The following is a 24,852-nucleotide window of genomic DNA, read 5'->3' as shown; positions in this document are numbered from 1 at the left end:
TGAAGCCCAGGGAGCAATTCTTTGCTGTCAGACAGAAAAGAGTATTTACCAAATCTGGGATCTCTTAAAACTTCTGGTTAAAGCTGGGATGTATTACTTCTCTCACATTCTGATGGCTAGAAGGAGCCGACTGGTCACGTCTGGGGACAGTGGGGCATGGATGGTACAGACCTCTGCTGTGCTGGGTGGTACACTGCAGGCTGCCTGGCCACCAGGGGCCTCACAGCGCCCAGGTCTCACTGGAAGCCTGCCCTGGAGCAGACTGTGGTTCTTTCTCCTGGGGGTAATTTCTCAGCCCAGTTTTCTCCATAGCTCCTGGCTTTCTTCTCTGAAATGTGCTTCCTTTTCACTATTGGGCTTGGACCCATTCAAAGAGGACATAAGAGATTCTGCCCTGTTGGGGGGAAATGTCAGCTCATTAAGTTGCTGAGGGACTCACTACATTGCTGAGGCTGTCCTCGAACCCATGATCCTCCTGTTTCAGCCTCCCAAGTACTGGGATTACAAATGTGTGCCACCACGCCTGGCAAGTTCATTCACTTTTATGCAGAGTAGTATTCTACTACACAGATATACCACAATTCATCCTTTCCTCTGCTGTGGAATATTTAGGTTGTTATGTAGATTTTGGCTATTACAAATAAAGTTGCCATCGATATCTGTGTACTAGTTTTTGTATGGACACATGCTTTCATAACTCTAAATACATAGAAGTGCAACGGCTAGAAAAAATAGGTGCATATTTAAGTTTTAAAGAAAATTCCAAACTGTTTCTCAAAAAAGTTGTATCATTTTACATTCTCATCAGCAGGGTATGAGAATTCCAGTTCCTCATATCCTCTACAACACTTGGTGTTTGCAAGCTTTCAAATCTTAGACATCTGAAGTGTCTGTAGTACTATCTCATTATGGTTTTAATCTGAATTTTCCTAATAATGTGATATTGAGCATTTTTATGTTCTCATTTTTATTGTTTATATAAATGGGTTCCTAAAGTTCTTTATACATTCTGAAAACAAGGTCATTATTATATACACTCTGCAAATATATTATCCAAGTTTTCTGTATTTTATTACCAGTATCTTTTAATAATAGGTATGTATGTGTGCATGCACGTATGTATGTGTATGTTGTGTGTGTGTGTGTGTGTGTGTGCATGTGTGTGTATGCTGCCTGGGATTGAATCCAGAACCCAGCACATGCTAGGCAAGTGTTCCACTGAGCTATATCCCTAGCCTTTTTATTTTAGTTGAGTCAAGGTATTGCTAAATTGCCCAGACTGGCCTCAAATTTGTAATTCTCCTGCCTTAGCTTCCTGAAAAGCTGGGATTATATGCATGTACCACCACACCTGATTTAAAGAACAAGATTTTTTTTTTTTTTTGGTGGTACTGGGGATGGAACCCATCTACCTCCAGGCTAGTTTCCCAGACCTATTTTATATTTTATTTGAAAACAGGGTCTCTTAAACCAGTCGAGGCTGGCTTCGAACCTGCACGATCCTCCTGTCTCCGCCTCCCAAGCATGGGGATTACAAGCGTGCGCCACCACGCTTGGCATGAACAAGATTTTAACTGTGATAAAAATCATTCAAATTTCTGACCCCCAGTACTTTAAGATGATAAATTTGTGTTGTCTTAAGCCACTAAGTTTATGGTTACTTGTTATATCAGCAATATTAAACTAATACAAATGGTCTACTTCAAGTGAGATTATACAATTAGATATATTTAGAATCTTAACTTAATCAAGATAAAAATCAGCAGTCAATGGAAATAAAGTAGCACTTCAAATAAAGTAACACTGGTTTCCAAAATGCTAGTGTCATAAAATAGATGTGGGTGCCACATAACTATCAGAGGTGGCCAGATAGCAGGAACTGTCAAGTGGTGCTCTCCCTCCCCCCTTCCTTCTCTTCCTTCCCATTTGACAAGAGTTCTTACTGATTAGAAAATTCCAATGAGCATTTTCAGATGGTGCCCATGAGTATGTTTGAAGTTACTTTTACTATAAAGTACATGGTACTGAATGTTGAATTTCATTCTCCCTAGAGATAGATACAATTTTGATACCTCAAAAAGTAGAATTCAACCATGTGCATTCCTCTGATGACCCAGTACAAAGCACTGCTACTACATGTATCCCTTGAGGACAAAAACTACACAAGTATAGCAGATTATAGCAGCAAAAATATAGTTCAAACAAGGTTAATGAAGTGATCATTATTCACTGAATTTTCAAAGAATTATGAAGCCTGTCATGACATTTCCACAAAGTATAAGTTTCTTTAGGTGAACTGATATAAAAATGAATTTTACATCTGTGATGGTGATTTTGCCTGACTTTATGGTTACAGAGATGATGAGGACTTTTGTACCTCTTTGCCTTCCTGCTGGGCCTGTTTCGGACTCTAAGGACTCTTCAGCATGACTCTTTAATGGAAACGAGGCAAAAAGAATAATTATATGTGACTTACAAGGACTTGTTTTCCTTGATTAGAATGGAATGGGCAATAAGTAATGTATACACAGATGATTACAGTGGGAAAAGTGATCTTGATTCAAAAAATAAAAAACACACATATCCCTAATGTCAGGGTTCTCACACTGTTGGAAATTACAAAACCATTTAAAGACATTAATAACGAATAGCAAAAATCTTGTGTGGAAAGAAACTAAAAGGACCAACTCTGACTCCAGTAAGATTTTTTTTTTTGTTAGAAATCTGGAGGAACTCTAGCTGGGTGTGGTGGCGCACGCTTGTAATCCCCACGCTTGGGAGGCGGAGGCAGGAGGATCGCACAGGTTTGAAGCCAGCTGTGCTGGCTTAAGAGACCCTGTTTCTAAAAAAAAAAAAAATATATATATATATATATATATATATATATATATATACACACACACACACACACACACATACATACATACATACATACACACATACATACATACATATAATGTCTGGGAGTGTAGCCCAGAGGTAGAAGGGTTTCCAGCAACCCCAGTACCACACACACAAAAATAAATAAATAAATAAATAAATAAATAAATAAATAAATCTGGAGGAACTCTAAGAAATAAAACATTAATTATAAAGGCACAGTTCATGTTTTTTTCATGTTATAAAAAGCTGAAAATGTGCAGCTGTTTAGACATCTGAGTTCCTCTTCAGAGATAGTTCTACAGATATTGATGCTTTTAAATTATAGAAAACAGCACAGATTTAAGTCCTAAATTTGAATTTTACTAAGAATCAAATAAAGGGAAATTTACTAAGAATAAAATTAGAATCTGGTAGAGCATTTTGGAACCAGCTCTGAGTTTTGCAAGTCAGAAGCTCTCTGGGCCCCAGAAAAAATGTAGGAGGAGTTCCCAGCTTTTTTTTTCTTGCTTTTTTTTTTTTTTTTGTGGGGATAGAACCCAGGGGCCTTCTACCTCCGACCTACACCCCCAGCCAGCTTTCTTTTTATTATTATTTTTTTGGGGGGCTACTGAGAATGGAACCCAGGAGCATTCTACCTCCAAGCTACATGCCCAGCCCTATTTTTTATTCTTTATTTTGAAACAGAGTCTCAGTGAGTTGCAAAGGGCCTCACTAAGTAGCGGGGGCTGGCCATGAACCCTGATCCTCCTGTCTCAGCCTCTCAAATGCTGGGATTACAAGTGTGCACCACCACACGCTGCTAGCCTCCAGTTTTAAACCTAGTAATCAGCTGGACATGGTGGTGCACATTTGTAATCCCGGTACTTGGGAGGCTGAGATAGGAGGATCGTGCAGGTCCAAAGACAGCCTCAGCTACTTAGTGGCTCTCAGCAACTTAGTGAGACCCTGCTTCCAAATAAAAATATAAAATAGGTCTGGAAGTGTAGCCCAGAGGTATAAGGTCCTGGGTTCCATCCTCAGTAACACACACACACACACACACACACACACACACACACACCCTGTAATCAGTTGTTTTGTTAGAATTAAATTCATTCCCACCTATACATAGAATACCCAGAAAATATATATTAAGAGCTGAATGTGTTAAGGACTGTTTAGTCTTTTGGGGATACAGTGGTTCTTTATTGTTATTCCCTAGAATTATGTTAATACAATTCCCACAGCTTCAGTACTAAATGTCTGAGGTAGCATGCCTCATGGTTATGCCAGCCCAGGTTTCTTTAAAGTAAGGCATGCTGCCTTTGTTTTGCACGTATCTCAGAGAAAACTGTGTCTATAGATACCATTATACCCTGAAATCTCGACAGCTATTTAAAAATAAACATTTTTGGAGTTGACACAATAGGAAAATTATGACGTGCTTGCAATTAAGAGTATTTAAGAACTCTGACTTTTAAGTTCTGAGAACAAAAAGAAAATAAGAATCTAATTTCTTATATGCACACAGAGACCAAGATTCCCTTAATTATAGTCAAAAACATAACTGCAAACAGGTGTCAAGCCATCATGCCAAAACAACAGTTTTAAATTCTGTTTCACAAGTTGTTCTTTTAGCGACGTCTTCACATTGTCAATCAGATAATTTTGATTTTGCCATAACTCCTGACTTTATTAAAAGCAGTAAGTGTGTTATATCAGAAGTTTGGCAAGCCAGCTGTTCTAGAAGCTGTTGATGAATAGGAAATCACAAAAGAGTGAGTTTTAGAGGAAAACAACTGGTAAAAGTTTATTTTTTAGAACATTACTTAGAATGTTTCATTTTTAATGCTTTAAGTGAAATGGCATCAAAACTGAATCACCCCAAGGATTAATCTTTGCAACTGTGTGATCAAAGCAGGTAACACTGAATTCAACAGATATTTATAGAATGCGTACGTATACTCTGTACATGGCCAGTGCAGGTCACTGTGACCGAAGTACCTGACAAGAGCAACTTAGAGAAGGGAAGACTTATTTTGGCTCATGGTTTCAGAGATCTGTCCATGGTCAGCCAGCTCCATTGCTCTGGGCTGGAGCTGAGGCAAAAGATAGTGGCGAGAGGTTGTGGAAAGGAAAGCTGCTCAGCTCAAGGGGACAGCAGAGCAGTGGGTGGGGCCAGGGAGGAGACAGCCCTTCCAGGGTACTCTGAGTGCTGATTTCTCCAACTAGGTCCCACCTCCCAGTCATCCATTCAGCAATCAATGGATTAATCCAAGGATGAGGTTAGAGCCCTTGTGATCTAACCACTTCCCCAAAGCCCTACTTCTGGACATTGCTATACTGGGGACCATGCTCTGAACATAAGACTTTAGGGGACAGTCCAGATCTAAACCATAACCATAACCTAAAGAAAGATGAAAAGGAATAAACAAGTACTTTCTTAGCACCTACAACCTAGGAGGCATAATAGTAGATGTTTTAGTATCCACAAGAAAATAGCTATGGTGAATATGCCCATTTCATATTGAAGAAAACAGAGCCTTGAAATGGCTAAGCTGCCTCAGTGTGATGCCCATTAGGCTAGAATTTAAGCCTGTGTACCTAACTATGAAGTCATTTCTGTTTAGACTGTGCCACACTACACAAGACAACAGACCCCATATCATCTCTGGATCCTCTCTTATATCTAATATGAGTTGTATCAATCATTTCTCATTGCTTCTAGCTTTTATGAAAACATGACAAGCCTCATAAAGTAACTGAACACTGAGCTTTTCTCCTTTTAGAATGTGGCCGTCACATGTCTTCTGTTTTCAATCTGAAGATATAGCTCATCCTCATCTAATGCCAGGCACTAGGGAGCAGAAAGCACCCTTTCACATTCACTGAGTGAAGGGCTGGGTAAGAAACGGGAAGGGAAAGGGGAAAGACCGGGGCATGATGGGTTGTTCTGCCTTCTGTAGGTCAGTGAGTCTCCCGAAGACTCCATGTTACAACATGGTTGAGAAAGAGAAGTCACACTGAGAGTGACTGACAAAACTAGCCCTTCAAGAAAAACACCGAGGAAATTGTGCAAGCCACAGAGGAGGGAACCCGAGTTAGAAGGTCATACACAGCAGAGCTTGGTTCCTGTCTTGGCCAGTTATGTAATACCGTGTCAAAAAGTTAGCCTCAGTTGACTTTAGGGTCCTCATCTGTAAAATGTGGAAAGCCACAGGGAGCAGTAAGTAAGCTTCATTTACTATAGGCAGAGAAACAGCTACAGACAGGTATTATTTATCTCACAGAATAATTTATACATATGCACTCTGCACCCAACTCTAATTACAACGAACAAGGCTCTTCAACGTGCCCATCATGTTAGGAGAGAACAGATCCTGGGAAGTCTTTTTTTGTTTTTTCCTTGAATTTGGCAAGGGAGGAATATAAAGTATTTGAGAATGCCAAGGGTATGAGACTGGTTATGGGAACTGTGTGTTCCTGCTGTATGGTTATAGCACTTAGGCACAGCTAGACCCTAAGTGAATTTCTCTATGAGTTATAGTAGGCAACTATTCAAGCTTAAACACATCTGTCCTTATAAAATATACATGTAAGTTTGTTATAGGGAATTTAGAACACATTTCCCCCATTGAAATAGTTTTCTATAAACATGGAATTAGACCCTCAGGCCAGCTCACAGTCAGTATCACGTAATGTTACAGTACATGTTCTGGAGTAGCCTTGTGATTGTACAGTAACTTGCTGGTCCACAGGCGCCTTTCACTTTACTATGTGACAAACATCCTGCCACTCAGCCGAGGGTTGCCAAGTGAGTAAGTCCTGCCATGTCTGCTTCTGATAGACAAACACATGGGGAGCAAAGAAGGAAAGGGGCAAGGACACAAGAAAAACACAGGTACCCCATTATGACGTACAAATATAATGCACCAATAAAAAATTAAAAAAAGAAAAACACAGGAGGAAAAAGTAGAGGAGAAGGAGTTAATTCAGCAATGTTGCTATTCTCTGAAGGCTAACAGAAACCTTCTTTCTCATCCTATGTTTGTAATAGGAGGTAAAATACAGTCACAGTAGATTTTTTTTAAACATGGCAGAAAATAAACACCCAAGTGAATGTGCTATTTCAAAGCAGCCCTACAAGAAAGCTCAATGTTCATTCTATTGATGTTACTAATCCTCAAAACAGTTATAAAATTTCCCTCTTCAAATTACAGCCAGATCATTTAAGCGAAATAAAGAAAATTTACTTTAATTTTGATCCCAAATGATAGCTTCTAATTTACTTCCAATCATATTCAGTTTATTTTCTTTTGCACCTATTTAAGAAAGCTTCAAGTATCAAATTTAAGTCAGGTACAGTAACGCATGCCTATAATCTCAGTACTTAGGAAGCTGAGACAGGAGAATTGCAGGTTCGAGGCCAGCATCAGCAACTTATTAAGACCCTCAGCAATTTGGCAAGACTCTGTTTCAAAATAAGAAATAAAAAGGACTGGGGGTATAATTCAGAGGTAGAACATGCCTTTGGGTTCAACACCCAATACTAAAATTAAAAAAAAAATTATTCCTAAAAGTAAAGATTCATCATACTGACAACAGTCTAACACATGTGCACTGAAACAAAACCTCCGAGAATTCCAGGAACAGGTGAGCAAAGGTGGAACTTCTCAGCACTGCCATGGAGGAAGAGCAGTTAAGCCTGATTAGTCTGGCATCGCTGAAAATGATGTAAGATATCCAAAGTTCTAAGCCAAAGGCTTAACATTTGTATTCATTTCATGGCATCTTCTAAGATGCAATTTTGTCTTTTACATAGAATGCATGACTTATTTTAATCTTTTAGACTTCGGGGCACCAACATGTCCATCAGTTATTAACCCATGTTTTATAAATACAGGGACACTCTAGGTTACTGATATATCAGGGGCTATTTGTCTCTATCGTTATGGGCTACATTTCAATGTTTTATTTTTATATGCATACCTAGTCACCTCTACTTATGCATGCTCAATATTTCAGCTGCTTTTCCTTCTTTTTATTAGTAAGCCTGACTCTTGAAAAATTTCTTGGTTATAAAATTGCTTTTTCTAATAAGCTATAAACTGAGCAACTACATAATCATAAAAACTGCAGAGGAGGTAGGTGGGGTGAATACTCATACAGGCGGAAGTTACACCTCTTTTGCAAGAAGCAGGATATTGAGCCGGGCGTGGTGGCGCACGCTTGTAATCCCAGCATTTGAGAGGCTGAGACAGGAGGATGGCAGTTCACAGACAGCCTCAGCTACTTAGTGAGGCCCTCTGCAACTCAGTAAGACCCTGTTTCAAAATGAAAAAAAAAAAAAATAGGGCTTGGGTGTAGCTCAGAGGTAGAATGCCCCTGGGTTCCATCCAAAGTAATGGGGGAAAAAAAAAAAAAAAAAAAAAGAAAGAAAGGCAGGATATTATTGTCTCAAAGTAAAGAAAATGGTGGGTGGCATTTGACTTTATTCAGTCAAAGGAAAGTAGATATAAAAGTCATCCTAAGGAGAACCAGGAACACTCTTTTTTTCCTAAGAACTACAAAGAACTGTTAACCTGAAGTAAAATATGATGTTCATTGCATAGTATCTGTAGGAAAAAGTTCTGAGACAATGATCCCAATTACCTAATTCTAAGATGCATGCTCTCACTTTCTGGGCCTGCCCCAGACCTTTCCTCAGCAAATAACTGCCTTTATAAAGAATTTTAAAAATATTATATTCTTCTAAATTATAAATTAAGTAAAATTAAAATAAAGATAAGAATGGGAAGAATGAGAAACAAATAGCCTATCGTGTACTTTCTATACACAAAGAATAATATAAAACAAGAATTTCTGCCCTTGGTAGAACTTGCGTTCTTCTGGAAATATAATAATTATAACAAAAACATAAATGGGATAATCTCTTAAAGGTGCTCAGATTTCTTTTTGTGGTACTGGGGTTCCTGGAAGCCCTTCTACCTCCAGGCTACACTCCCAGACCTATTTTTACATTTTTATTTTGAAACAGGGTCTCTTAAGCCAGCGCGGCTGGCTTCAAACCTGCGCGATCCTCCTGTCTCTGCCTCCACGCGGGGGGATTACAAGCGTGCGCCACCACGCCCAGTGAGATGCTCAGATTTTAAGAACCAACAAAACAAAAATTAAAAGTTTTTGCTAGACATCAGTTACGAATTTGAAACAAAAAGATTAAGAATGAATGAGCAGCTGGGCACAGTGGCACATGCCTATAATCCTAGTACTTGGGGGCTGAGACAGGAAGATTGTAGGTTTGAGGCCAACCTCAGCAACTTAGCAAGGCCCTCAACAATTTAGTGAGCCCTTATTTCAAAGTAAAAAAATAAAATAGGACTGAGTGTGTAACCTAGAGATAGATCGTACCTGAGGTCAATCCCTAGTACTACAAAAAAATAAAAAATAAAAAAAATAAGGAAAGAAAAAGAATGAACAAGTAAACACATACACGGTAAATGAAAACAAAGAGAAAGAGTTGAAATATTAATTATATATAAGGTTAAAGACAAATTAACTGGACAAAAATATCGTTGGAGGCTGAACCAAGGGGTCTTTGCTTGTAGTGAGCTCTCAAAAGAAAAAAAAAATAGTGGCAGATAAGGAGAGAAGAAAAGTAGGAGCCAATAAAAAAGAAAACTGATATAGGAGCTGGATGTGGTGGCACATGCTTGTAATCCCAGTATTTGGGAGGCTGAAACAGGAGGATCGTGGTTTGCAGCCAGCCTTAGCTACTTAGTGAGGCCCTGTGCAACTCAATGAGACCCTGTTTCAAAATAAAAATTAAAAAGTAGCTCAGAGGAAGAATGTTCCTGGGTTCCAAACCCAGTACCACACACACACATAAAAAAAGTGATATAAATTACTTGCCCAGAATGTGGGAGGCCCTGAGTTCAAGCCTCAGCATTACCAGAAACAACCCCCAAAACAAACAAAAAATTGATGCAGAAATACATTCTTCTATTGAAAAATGATAGACCCACCAATTGTTGGCCCCGGTGAAATTTAATAGTACAAGTATCACACATGATGTGATTTTATTCTTTTCAATAAATAATCTGACACCAAATGCAACTTGAGTTCCACCTCTACTTTCACTACCCAACTGTGAGACTGTAAGGAAGCCATTTAACTAATTTGGAATTCAGTTTCATCACTTATAAAATGATATGATGAGATGCAAAGACCCTGTAGTGAAATGTGTCTTCAATACTTTGATTTCCTCCTATTATATGACAACATGATGCTTCAAATGCATATGGAAACTGATTTAAACATAAACTATTTTCTAAGAAATCGCACCTTTCATTTTTCAGTGCTGTAGCCTCTTCCTTTGTCTGATTCAGAAGTGTTTTGGTTATCTCTAGCTCATTTTCTGCAAGGTCAATTCTTCTTTTTAGATCTTCTTCTTGCTTTTGTTTTGCAGTCAGTTCTTCCTGTAAAGCTTTATATATCTGCTGACAAGTCATTAAAGAGTCTTCTTTTTCTTTAAGCAGCCTACTGTGCCTAAAAAGGAACAGGAAATCTCACCAGCATGCATTACATAGCATGTTCTTTTATTTATTTATTTATTTATTTATTTATTTATTTATTGCTCTGGGGATGGAACCCGGGGCATTCAACCTCTAAGCTACACCCCCTGCCCTATTTTTTATTCTTTATTTTGAAACAGGGTCTCACTGAGTTGCAGAGGGTCTCACTAGGTAGCTGAGGCTGTCCGCAAACCGCGATCCTCTGGTCTCAGCCTCCCGAATGCTGGGATTACAAGCGTGCATCACCACACCCGGCTATGTTCTTATATTTATCAAAGACATATAGAAAGCTCATTTGAAACTGTATACTGTAACTTAATAAATTAAAGATGCTGGGCATGTTGACACATGCTTGTAATCCCAGTACTTGGGAGGTTGAGACAGGAGAATTGCAGGTTTAAGGACAGCCTCAGCAATGTAGTAAGACTCTCAACAACCTAGTGAGACCCCTCCCCCCCTTTTTTTGGTGGTACTGGGGTTCCTCAAAACCCTTCTACCTCCGGACTACACTCTCAGACCTATTTTATATTATTATTTGGAAACAGGGTCTCTTAAGCTAGTGAGACCCTTTTTCAAAAACAAAAAGTAAAAAGGGGTAGGGGTGTAGCTGGAAGGTAAAATTCCTCTGGGTTCAATCCCTAGTAACACATACACACACACACACACACACACACACACACACACACACACACACACTTTCAAATTCAATTATAAAAATATCAATTAAAGCCAGGCATGGTGGCGCATGCTTGTAATCCCAGAATTTTGGGAGGCTGAGACCGGAAGATCGCGGTTCTTGGACAGCCTCAGCTACTTAGTGAGGCTCTCTGTAACTTAGTGAGACCCTGTTTCAAATTAAAGAATAACACTAGGGCAGGGGGTATAGCTTGGAGGTCGAATACCCCTGAGTTCCATCTCCAGACCCGAAAAAAAAAAAAATCAATTAAAAAATCTGCAGTGTATACCGTGACTCAGAAATAATGGATTCAAACTTTAGTTTTCTAAGTTCTCTTTGGTAGTCATCCACTTCATTAGATTTATTCCTAAAATAATACAAAAATATTTCAAATTAGTTAAATGTAGTATACTTAAAGTATAAATTTTTTGGAGTTGATTGTGGTGGTACATGTCTGTAATCCCAGTGCTTGGAAGGCTGAGGATGCAGGTTCAAAGCTAACCTCAGCAACTTAGCAAGGTCCTCAGCAACTCAGTGAAACCCTGATTCAAAATAAAAAATAAAATACCAGCAAGGGTGTAGTCCATGGGTGGACTGACCCTGGGTTCAATCCCCAGTACCTTAAAAACAAACAGACAAAAAAGCATGTTTTATCATCATTCACCCACAGAAAGAATTTAACATCTTCATACTATTTCTTGAAAGAAATAAACATTCAACTCATTTCTATAATGGCTAAATTAGCTCCTAGCAGACCAATCTGTACTTAGATTAAAAGAATAAACTCTGGGCAATATTTAAAAAACAAAAACAAACAAAAATATTATGTTAAGCCATTGGGAAGTGACCAAAAGCACATGCTGGAGGAAGGTTGACATTTGGAACGAGGTGACAACCTAGAGTGAGGAAGGTTGACATTTGGAACGAGGTGACAACCTAGAGTTGAGTTGTTTTTAAAATATAAAATCCAAGAGGACATCCCCTATGCACTAGGTAGGACCAAACCCCTGCTAGAAAAACTCCAGTCTTTCTGGCCTGAAAAATTGGGGGACAGTGTTTGGGGCAACCACAGCTACTAGAAAATAAGGGAACTTCTAAATGGAGGTAACCAGAGGGAGAGAGTCACCCCTGTAGCACAGTGCAAAGAGCCAGTCCGCAGTCTGCTTGAAGAGCGCCAAACTCAGCTGAGCGTCTGCCCTCATATAGAGTTTGTAGTCTAAAGCCAAACAAGTTAATTTCTTGCTTAAAATAAGACCCCCTCCCACACACACAACATTTTTTTTTTGGAAGAATATAACAGAGAATCCAGAATCTCCAAAACATAACACTCACATGTCCAGAATATAGTAAATTATTTAACATACAGAGAAACAGAGAGGTGTGATTCATTCTCAAGAGAAAGACAGGGTGTCCGCAACACCCCGTTATGTTTAACCTCATAAGTGTCATGTCCATAGCATTATATTCACAAAGTCCAAAATATAGTAAATTATTTAACATTTAAAGAAAGGGAGGAGTGTGACTCATTCTCAAGAGAAAGAGAGTTAATAGGGACTGACTCTGAGATGACTCAGATGTTGAAATTAGAAAAGATTTTTGAAGGAGCAATTATAACTCTGCTCAAAGACATAAAGGAAATATGTAATTAATAAAAAGATGAGAAATTTCTGCAGATAAATAAAAACTATTAAAAAGAACCAAATGGAAATTCTAAATTGAAGTAAACACTTGCCTTGACCTTATATTTTTTTTTTTTGAGGTACTGGGGATGAAACCCAGGGGCTTTCTACTTCCAGACTACACTCCCAGACCTATTTTTAATATTTTATTTGAAAACAGGGTCTCACTAAGTTGCTGAGAGCCTCATTAAGTAGCTGAGGCTAGTTCTGAATCTATGTGATCCTCCTGTCTCAGCTTTCCAAGTATAACTGGGTTTTTAACAATAGTCACAAGGTTAACACCTTGTTAAGAAAGATAATATTGTAACACCTTGTGAAGAAAGATAATATTGTAAGTGAAACTTATGTAGATTGCTCATTAACAATGTGAAGTCTTCCGAATGTACCTCAAAATAAGTTATAGCCAGGTGTGGTGGCACATGCTTGTAATCCCAGCATTGGGAGGCTGAGACCGGAAGATCGCAGTTTGCAGACAGCCTCAGCTACTTAGTGAGGCTCTTTGCAACTCAGTGAGATCTGGTTTCAAAATAAAGAATAAAAAATAAGGCAGGGGCTGTAGCTTGGAGGTCAAATGCCCCTAGGTTCCGTCCCCAGACCTGCAAAAAAAAAAAAAAAAAAAAAAAGTTATAAACTGCAGTATAAACTGTAGTAGATTATAAATAAGTCTGCCCTGGTTGCAGAATGATTTTAATTTCTAATAAAAAATAATGTAAAAATCATCAAAAACATATACAACATTAATTAGTTTTTAAGCTTCTTACTATAAAACATAATGCACAGAAAACTGCATAAAATGAATACATCTTGTGATGAATATTATAAGGAGAACACTATGGTAACTGCCATCCAGATCAAAAGAGCCTCTTGCAGCCTGGTCCCAGTCTTTGACAACTACCTCTGCCCTAAAAGTAACCCTTCTCATGTTTTGGTCATTCACAAAGGAAACGATACAAGAAGCAATGAATATGCAAGGATACAATGTTTTAAAATAATTTCTTTTAAAAAGTTATAATACCTAGTATTAGTTAGGAAGTAAGAGAGAAATGGGTATTTATAAATACTGCTGAGATTTTAAATTAGTATAATCTTATTGCGGGCAATGAGTCATTATGCATTAAAAGTCTTAAAGTATTCATTTTAAGAATATTTTAATTCTAGCAAAAATTACCCCAAGAAAATAATTGTGTGTGTAGAAAGACTTGTCTATATGAATTTTCAAAGTACCTTACTTACAAAAGTGAAATATTTGTATATTCTAAAAAAAAAAGGAATTAATAAGTAAATTGTGGTTCATCCAGATTGGAATGCTATGTAATCATTTATTAATTACCCACAATTGTATCATGACATAAAAAAAAGTCTAGGATATATCTCTGAGAAAAGTTTGCAAAATAGTACCTAAAGTATGATACCAATTATGCCAAGATAAGCTATAGGTCAAGATAGAACTATGACTTTTAAAATATATTTCTTATTTTCCAAGTTTTACACAGGTGCTTTGAAATCAAACAAAAGTATCACTGTTTTGAAAGCCTTCAGATTCAGCAGCTCTACAACTTTTCACTGTATACTTAGACTCTTAAACATGGCTTTCCAAATCTAAAGTTAGAAACAGGAGAAGGCCTTTCAGTGCCTTTCATCAACCCTGGCTGCAACCTTTCTTTCAGCAAAGCCGGCTCCCAGGGAGCCTGCCACCCCAGCCTCCCCACTCAGAGCCACTCTTAGGTCTCCCCCTCACTACCCAGTTGTCGTCTCCACCTTCATCAGGACTGGAGGAACTGGAAGGAATAGAAAAGACTGCCTCATGTGTGCTCTTTAAGCACACATTCCTTCTTTTACTCTCAGCAAACAGTGTTAATCCTTTCTCTTCAACTGCTGTGAATAAGCCTTCAGAAAGGCCCCTGCTGCTCCCGCCAATCAAAGCAAAGGAAATAAAATGAAATAACTGGATATTTTCTCCTGATTTGAAAGGCAATGGTCCATATGATTCCATTCTTAAACTGCCTCCTTGATATTTTTACTCTGCTGTCTAAAAGGCCTCTCAGATTGAACAGATCCGAAGCATTGTTTTTGATTTCCCCACTCACCATAGCTATGACTTTCGCTGATTTTCCCACTTCAGTAGCATACTCAACACAACAGCAGCACTGCTAGGTAATAACACCCTGTGCGTCTATCTCCTGTGTTCCTCCAAGCAGCCCTTGTTTCCTCTTTACAGCGGAGACCTGACAGCACAGGGGCCGTGACCCACAGCATCTCGGAGGGGACCTGGCAGACCTGGAGGCCCAGCGTCCAGCACCAACTCTAGCAAATAAAAAGCCTCAACGCCTATCCAGTGTTCTTTCCTTCTTTTCCGGGTCTCCTTCTTCCCCGCCATGTTTACCCTATCAGAAACCCCTGTCCAACTGCCCTCCAGAATGTGTCTTTCCATCATCTCAGCACTATGTCCTGGAATCCAGCGTCATGTCTCCTCACTTGCTGAGTACACAGGCTCCCTGGTTTCTCTCTTACCCCCACTCCAGCTCACTATCCAAGCAGCAGCTATGGTCGCCTCTGAAAAGAGATCCCTCTCCTAACCGCAATGCTCCCGCAGCGTCCCATCTCTCTCCAAACAATGCAATCTCCTCTGGACACACTGGTGGAATGATTTCCTTCATACTGCTGCTGCAACAGATGATCAGAAGCTTAGCATTTAAAGCAACACATTTACTGTTTCCCGTCTTGGAGGGCAGAAGTCCTAAAATCAAGGTGTCCCTAGGGCTGTCCCCTCCCCCGGAGTTCTGAGTTCCTCAACTTTTCTGTCTTCTGGAGATCACTTGCATTTCTTGGCTTGTGGTCTTCCTCTACCTTCAGATGGCATCACAGCAGCCTCTGCGCCTGTCCTCGCACTGACTTGTGACTGTGACACACTTGCTTTCCCCTTATAAGGACTCTTGTGATTATACTGGGCCTGTCCACATAATCCGAGATAGTTGCCCCAACTCAAAAATCCTTACTTTAATCACATTTGTAAAGTCTCTTTTTGCCATGAAAGAAACATACAGATTCCAAAGATTAGGATATTAAAATCTTTAGGGAACCTTTATTCCATGTACCATAACTTGGTTTCTCTATCACTCACATTATAACTTTTATTTTATATTTTGCAGCACTTAGCATTACCTGAAATTACCTAAGCAGCTCTATGGGACCTTGCCACTCCAGTATCTAGTGCTTGCACCTAACAGTCTGGGTACATAGCTGGCTGCCAACAGACATACTGTATTGGATTGATAAATAAAATAAACCTAGCCTGTTCAAGTTAGGATCCTGAGAAAAGCGGACCTGTACACTGACACTGTGATGCCACCAGGCCACCTTCTGCTTGCCAGGCAGAAATTTCTCGTGAGTGAACACAGCGATAAGCGGGCAAAGAGAACACTGATATTTGTATCTGTAGCAGGGAATGTTCCAAGAACATTTATGTCAGCTGTTGCTGAGAAGTCAAGTCAGAGCTTTGCAAGTTAGTGATTTGTGATGGTTGTAGCTCATTATCGCTCGAATTATCAGCTAAATGATAGGGTGGTCGCTAATAAAATCAAAGTGTGAGTACATTGCAGAGGTCCCTAAGTTAGAAAACATATTATGGGTAATGACGTTAAACATGTAATAGTTCCCCCTTCTTTGTGGTTTTGCTTTCTGTAGTTTCAGTTACCCATCGCAGTCTGAAAATATGACATGGAAAACTCCAGAAATAAGTGATTCATACTGGGCAAGGTGATGAAAGCTCCCATTGTCCTACTTGATCCGCCAAGGTGCAGACCATTCCTCTACCCTGTATGTGCTGCCCACTTGCAGCCCTGTGGGAGCCCTTGGACATCAGGCCAACTGCCACGGCATCACTGTGCCTGTGTCTAAGAACCCCAATGCCCACGCCTTTCATGATTAGATGCAATACTGGGGATGGAACCCAGGGGCATCGCACCTCCAAGCTATAACCCCAGCCCTATTTTCTTAGCCCTGTTTCTTATAAACAGGGTCTCGCTGAGTTGCAAAAGGCCTCACCAAGTAGCTGAGGCTGTCCGTGAACCGCTATCTTCCTGTCTCAACCTCCCAAATGCTGGGATCACAAGTGTGTACCACCACACCCAGCAAGAAATCTTATTTCTAAGTATCATAATATCTAGGTTAATTAAGGTTGTCACTAGGGCTGCACCCCTAGTGATGCCATCTAATCATGCAGGCACTGTACCAGCTCAAAGGAAGGATAGGTACAGATGTTTTGAAAGAGACCACATTCACATAATTATTATATTATTATCATTGTTCCACTTCATTTTAATGAATCCCCTAATTTATAAACACAGGTTTATATGCATAGGAAAAAACATAGTATATATGAGGTTCAGCACTATCTGTGGTTTCAAGCATTCACTGGGTTTTATCTCCTGCATATAAAGACTGGGGGACTACTGTATTAATTAGTAATTGATAAATTTCAAATCTCTTTAAATGACTTTTGTTCTTCTTGTTACACACATAAGTATATTCACCTGGGAAACTACATAAGCAATATTTGGTACAAAGTGGAATAAAAGTTTGCACACATACACACCCCACACTCTTTTCTACTCATCCCTAGTGGTAACTGCTATAATTCTACCAAACGCTTGTCCAAGGTATTTCAACCCATATACATGTGTGCACACTCACATACATTTTTAATATGAGAGGATCATTTTTCTGATCACTTTTTTTTCGGCACTGGGGATGGAACCCTGGGGCATTCTACCTCTGAGCTACACCCCCAGCCCTATTTTTTATTCTTTATTTTGAAACAGGGTTTCTTTTCAGATCGTATAAATCTTTCGCCTTTTCTGACCATTTTCAATCCCTCAAATTCCTAACAGATTCCTTTTCATAATAGCCTGTTTTGCTTGCATGGTTATAATCCTGGACATACTTTGGAGGATATTGATTATACTTATTTGCCAACTTCCTAAGGTGTTAAACTTTTTCTGTGTGAAATCTTAGCTACCCTTGGGGGGTGGGGTTGGAAGTACATTTTTCTCCCACGTGTAGTAATTTCTTGATGTGAGCTCAGCCCAGAGACTTTCTGTGTGTCTGCCTTCTCATGAACTTTTGCCCTAAGTTGCTTTCAGAGGCTGCCATGAAGGGGCAGAATGTGCTCTCTAGAGGGGTCCTGGGGTTTGTCTTGGGCTGTGGGCACCCCAGGCTCTCCAGCTCCAGCCACCACATTCACTGCGCGAGGCTGAGGGGGCACACTGCCTCTGCTACCCACGGCTCCACACGGGGCTGGCTGACTGGAAGAGTCTGGTAATGGGCCAGTAGGCCCACCGGATCCCAGCATGGTTCCTCAGAGTGGGCTCCACTTGGCCACCTGCATCAAAATCGTGGGAAACACATTAACAATGTGACTGCTTGGAGCTACAAGTCAGAATATCTGTGGAAATGAAATGTGATCCTAGGGGAGAGGGTGCCAAGGGGGACACTATGTACATGGTTCTAAAAAGCTCCCCAGGATTCATACAAATTGAAGTCTGTGACCCGGTTGGTGCTCCCAAGATCCACCAGGTCCCACATAGCCACCAGCAGTGGAATGCAAGCGATTTTCTTTTGTTTACCCCTCCACAGAATTGGCCCTTTTAATATCCTTTCTCTGTTTTATCTTTCAAGAATTCTGGAAAATTTCTTACCATGTATGGCAGTCTTTCTTGTTTGCCATATTTACCTATCTCTATACTGATATATGTATATTTCATGTCTACATGAAAGTAACAAAAGTGTATTTCACATCTCTCTAGCTGTTGTATACCCCATTACTTCAGGGAGGTCTTCCCCTTAATTAACCTAGATATTATTATACTTAGAAATAAGATTTCTTGCTGGGCGTGGTGGTGTACACTTGTAATCCCAGCATTTGGGAGGTTGAGTGGCCACAGCCTCCCTTTGGCTTGGTGCCTATCTGAACTGTATCTCTACTCGAACTCCAGAGGCAAACGGCACACAGGAGCTGTGCCCTGAGGAGGCTGCTCCCGTGCGGTATCCACTCTGCAAAGCCCTCCCTGTGGTCAGAGGGAGAAGACCGCTGCGCTGTGTGCAGCCGCTGGCATACTTCCTTCTCATGCCTCTATCCTCCAGCAGCTTCCTTCCTGGGCCCAGGGCGAGCAGGTCCCCAAGGGCTCAGGCCATTCACTCCTTCACCCAGAGCCACCCACACAGAAGCCAGGCTATCATACTCACTGCACCGCTAATTACAGTGTTACACAGCATGATTAACTGGTTTTCTTGTTCTCCAAAAACACTATTTTGCTACAATAATCAAGTGCACATTAATTTGAGGGCCGTTCTGGAATTGGTTCCTCTATGTTGCTCAGTACTTCAATAAACACATGATGCTTAGGAGTGGTCCATGGCAGGCAACATAAACATTTGGTTGCTAAGCATTCTAAATATTTATATTTCTTATGAGGTTCATTTTGCTAAAATACAGGAACTAAAAATCAGAGCTACCAGATTATATATCATAAGATAAAATAATTTACTCACTTAATAAAGATTACATGTTCTATTTTAATGTTATATTATAGATATACTAACTTTGTTATAAAGTAATTTTTTAAATTTCTGAAATAAATTAATTTTTTTAAAAAAACATGCTCTGGTAATTTTATGAAACAACCTCAATAATGTTTCTTATGAACAGATAATAGAAAGAAGGGAGGGAGAAAGGAAGAAAAGAAGGAAGGTAGTTTAGAAAATACTTTTAAGTTTCTATATTTGAACAACAAGGGAAAGCCGTACTACATTGATAAGTAGGTTTTTATACTTGATCTTAACCAAAAGGCCAAAAAGCAATTGGTAAATTTCTTACTGAGGGAAAGAAACGTTTCACATACTTAAAAATATTTACAGGTACATCAATATGCAATGTAGGCCAGCAGGACAGCCAAGAAAAGTAGCAGACTGAAGAGGCACACAGCCGCGTCACTGCCAGGGGAGCACAGAGAACACCTGGGGTCTTTCTAAAGTCTTGGCATTGTGGCACATCAACAGAGCGCTTGTAATCTTACAAGCTGTTTGATATTCGCCATCTTACATGAGCATTCCTTTACAGTTGTCCAGCTCTGTGACTGCCCTCTGAAGTTTTAATCCAAGTGCCTCTACTTGACACTGTAAATCTGAAATGACACAATGTGTTTATCTCATTAGTACATTTCCAGGGTCTGCATATTTTCAGAGTAAATCATATTCTTTAGAAGCTGCCACTTAGCTCCTAGAGAATAGGGAAGCTGCTTAGTCCAGTCTCCTGTGTGGTGACAGGCGCTTGTCCACTGACCGCACAGTCCTCCTATGCCAACACCCCACAGAATTCGTGGGTCTGATGGAACCTGATTTGCCAGCCCCCATGGTCATGCTCATTTGCAAACAGCTAACTTTCCTAATGTTTTCAAAGTAGCCCAGACACACATGGATTTCATATCATGAACACATGACTGCCTGGCCTCAACCTTGAAGTCCAGAACCAAAAGGCACCGCTCAGCCCTCCCAGTAACACTGAAACAGGCAAATCATGTGCCAGGCTCACAGCAAAGAATGTGGTAACTCAGGGTAGCATCGAAAAGGCATTTTAATGACTTTCAAAGCCAAGAGAATACAGTAGGGAATTGGCTTGCATAGGGAACTGGGGAAATTTGAAATTTGGCAGTATTTGGATTATTCAAGAAGCCATGTCTAATGTGTCTAGATGCAGAACTGAAAGTAGAAAGAACAAATGGCTTGTCTTGTCTAAGCCCCGCCACGAGCCTGTGTGTGAGAACTGCAATCAGACCCAGGCCCCGCAACAGCCTTTGCAGGTACTCTTTTCAAGAAAACAAAATTATGTAGTGAGATTAACTGGTTTCTACAGAAAACAAGTAATTCAAAACTCTGGAATTGTAAAATTTCTGCTTTATCTGCTTAATCAAAATATGCTCAATAATAAACTTTTAAATCTTTATGCAGTGATACAAATACACAATACTGCTACATAAATCTTTAATCTGCCTTCTAATAATTTTTTTACAAAGAGCCAGTTCCTTAAAACAAAACAAATTCATTTTAAACATATAGTTTGATTAATATTTACCAGATATTTGCATAACTCTTTATTTTATCCAATACTTTCACCTACGTTATTATTTATAATTATTTTAATAAGTAAAATTATACATATTTATCATGTACAACATGTTTTGAAATATGTATACATTGTGGAATGACTAAATCAAGCTAATTAACATGCTACTCCAACACTTATCTTTTTTTGTGTGTGTATGGTGAGAGCATTTAAGATTTACTCCTAGAAGCTGGGCATGGTGGTGCATGCTTGTAATCCCAGTACTTGGGAGGCTGAGACAGGAGGATCATGGGTTTGTAGTCAATCTCAGCTACTTAGTGAGGCCCTCTGCAATTTAGTGAGGCCCTGTTTAAAATAAAAAAGAATAAAGTGGTGTTGGGGTTGTAACTCAGAGGTAGAATGCCCCTAAGTTCAATTCCCAGTACAAAAAAAATTACTCTTAAAAGATATACAAAAATACAATACAAATATATTGTTATTAAATATACTTACCATATTGTATAATAGACCTCTTGAACTCATTCCATTTATCTAGCTGAAAATTTGTATCTTATGATCAACATTATCTCATATTCATTACTTAATTTTATCCTTTGTCCTGTCAGGTAGGTGCTAATAGCTCCATTTCTCAGGTGAGGAAAAAAATGGGGTCCTCTCTGACACCCTTGCCTAGTGCTAGCCAGCAGTCAAACTTGGCTGAGGGGATATGTTTGAGAGGATGGTGCCTCAAAACAAGATTCAATCATGAATTTGATAGTATTTGTAGGGCACATCTATTCCATTTATCAAATGATAATCATTACACACACACACACACACACGATAGATAACCCTTATAAAAGCCAGTCTATGAATGTTCTGTAAGGTGTTGCTTTGCTCTGAAGTTCAAGTGGACTTACAGAAAGGTTCTATTCACACAGGCACAGGCAAAGAATTTTAACTCATAATCCAAAGAATGAAGAGGAGAGGGAGTTGATGTTGTTGATGGCATACTATGTCCAGGCACTGAACATGGTGCTTTCTCCTGTATCATCTCATTCATGGTCACAACTACCATGAAAAACAGGTACAAGTTTTACTGTTATGAGTAAAGATTTCAAGGATCATAGTAATTAATTAGCTTATCAAAGTCCACATAGCTACTTAGGAGTGATCGTGTGATTCAAACTCAGGTCTGCCTGATTCCAAAGTCCTTATCTCTCTTATACTATTCAACAGACTATTGAAATACTAAAGCTGCAAAGGAATACTATGTCCATAGAAGTGTAGTTAGCATGGCTTCAGATCTATTATCAAATTTTCAGAATCTTTAAACAGATGTGCTTAAGACAAATGAGAAGGATTGTCTTACATAAAATATGTAGTAAACTGGCAGAATTTCTTAACTCTAAGGGGTGGTTTAGATTTATTTTATTTATTTTTTTTATTTTGTGGTGGTACTGGGGTTCCTGGAAGCCCTTCTACCTCCGGGCTATACTCCCAGACCTATTTTTACATTTTTATTTGGAAACAGGGTCTCCTAAGCCAGCGCACGCGGCTGGCTTTGAACCTGCGCGATCCTCCTGTCTCCGCCTCCCAAGCGTGGGGATTACAAGCGTGCGCCACCACACCCGGCTAGATTTATTTTTGAAACTTTGGAAATTAGTGTAACTAGTGAAAGATATTAAGGCAAAAGTGGTGTTGCTGAGACTGATCTTGAGCCCAACATCAGAGGGAACAATTATGCCTTCCTATTAAAACTCCTTGGTGCTTGTGTCAGAATAGAATCTGAAACCAGAGGAAGCAAGGGTCTGAGTCCATGTGATAACTTTTATGTCATTACTTCTAAATGCAGTTATGGTCCTGGGGAAAAACTGTCCTAAAAACAAACCTAAAGAATTGATACTTGGTATGTGAATCTTATGCAATTAATTCTCAATTACCTGAGAATTTGAACAGTAGCTGGTAAAAAATGGCACCTAATTGAAAGCTCATATTTATAGCACTGAAAAGTATTCTGAGGCTCAGATTGAATATGCTTGTGTGCCACAGTTCCAGAATTGACTAGGTTTAAAATAAAATAAACTGTGTTATTATGTCCCAATTCAAGAAGAAAAGTTGTATTTTCTAGTATTGTTCTCTTTGCTTATGCATCTAAACTCCTTTTCTTCCCTTTATTTCAACATAAGCACAGATATCTTAGCCTTTAATTCATAGTGCCCAGTGAGCAGAGAAGCTACTTCCTCCAAGATTATTTAGCATATATTGTATAGCAATTCTGTGTAAAAATTGGGAAAGTACGTACATGTTTTACATTAAAAACTAAGAACCTTTATGGCTGTCATTTGAAGAAAACAGAAACAGAAAACACAAGTAATGTCAACAAAAAAAACTACATAAGCAAGGAAGATGCCACATAAACTTGAAGAAAAAAAATCATTAAAAAATTCACAATGTAGAAAGCCTGCAGTGTATAATTAGGTATTGATTAATACATTTTTTGGCTTTTTTAGAAAGACTTTTGGTTATGTTTCTGTCATCAAGAAGTGATAAGAGTTATTTTTTAAAAAAAAATCACAGGACATATCTTTGCTATGCAGAGTGAGGTGTAAGCATCCTACAGGTTTATTATAGGTTCTGGTAGACCAGCAGAATCCTTTTGTTTTCAGAAGCAGAGTGCCCAGTTCCTGTCCTTAATAAATAAAGGAACACAGGATAAGCAGCAGAGAGATTAAGCCACCTGCACAAAACAGCTCCTTCAGTGTCTGAGGCAAGGAGTTCTTAAATAAGTGTATTGTTCTGTGCAGTCCCTCTCTAGAGTCAAATAAATTCAACTTCAATTTTCTGTCATTCAGCATGACATTGGATTATGAGGCAAAAGGCCCTGAATGCCTACAAAAAGAAAGGAAGCATTGGCTTTAAACACCATGCAGATGTAAGGCGGAGCCCATGGAAACAATCCAAAATTCACAACAGCACATTCTACCATGATGTGACTGCATTCTTTACAGATATTAAATAAGAAGCAAATGATTTAAAATGAACAAAACAAAAAGAGCTCTTAGCCTCTCTTCATGTAAAGCCAGCTGCTTGCTGGATAGCATTACATAGGCATCAGATTGGGTAATTAGTCATTTAAGAGAGTCCTGTTGTTCCAAAGGGTTCTAGAAACCACAAGTACAAAAGGTATTCAAAGTTTACTATTTTATAGGATGATATAAAATTTTAAGTCACTTGGAGGGCATATTAAATGAATACAATGTTTGAGAAAACAATAGATGAAATCTTTGTAGTAGAAAGATATTTCAAGCTTAAAACTTCCTGATAAACACCCCAAATTTAAAAATTTGATTCAAAGTGCTATTTGGATGGAAATAATTTAAAGTTTAAGTAGCAGAGAATAGAAGATCAAGCAGGCAGAAGAACTGGCACCCAGAGAGCCAGGGGAACTTTTTTTTACAAATAAGAAACTGAAGGATATATATATATATATATATATATATATATATATATATATATATATATATATGTGTGTGTGTGTGTGTGTGTGTGTGTGTGTGTGTGTGTGTGTGTGTGTGTAATAGTAGAGATCATTGAAGACAAGGAAAAACAAACTCAATACTCTGACACATTCTGAGATAGGGTAGTTTGGAGGTGCACAGGCTCTGAAGCCAGACCACCTAATTTCCATTCTTGGCTTCACTTCCTCCTCGCTCTAGGACTCCAGGCACTCTGGCTTCCCAGGCCGGAAGGCTCGGCTCCAGGTGCTCAGACTCATCTGAGCACTGAATGACTTCATGTACATAAAGAAGGAGAATAAAGGAGAACACAGGCAGGTCCGCGGGAGCACTACCTAAATGCCTGCTGTTACCATGGTGCCCATGCAAAGGCCGCTCCTGCCTGCCTCACCCACTTCTCCGGGTAAGGACCTAATTCCTGCACTTGGGCCTGGAGTCACCGGTGGTC

General features: G+C 39.3%; 1 protein-coding gene across 1 annotated transcript in view; it reads right to left on the bottom strand.

The window, feature by feature from the left end:
- LEKR1 (leucine, glutamate and lysine rich 1) overlaps nt 1–24,852 on the bottom strand; it is a gene marked incomplete at both ends in the record, with an annotated part of 152,594 nt that overhangs the window by 43,622 nt on the left and 84,120 nt on the right. The window contains 3 exons of the mRNA XM_080696591.1: nt 10,204–10,407; nt 11,399–11,476; nt 19,888–19,969. Of these exons, the coding sequence (XP_080552717.1) occupies nt 10,204–10,407; nt 11,399–11,476; nt 19,888–19,969 (364 nt within the window). The remainder of the gene's footprint in view (nt 1–10,203; nt 10,408–11,398; nt 11,477–19,887; nt 19,970–24,852) is intronic.

The sequence above is a fragment of the Muscardinus avellanarius genome (assembly GCF_963383645.1).
Source record: "Muscardinus avellanarius genome assembly, chromosome: 5".
NCBI classification, from domain to species: Eukaryota; Metazoa; Chordata; class Mammalia; order Rodentia; family Gliridae; genus Muscardinus; species Muscardinus avellanarius.
This window is presented reverse-complemented; position numbering and strand designations above follow the sequence as displayed.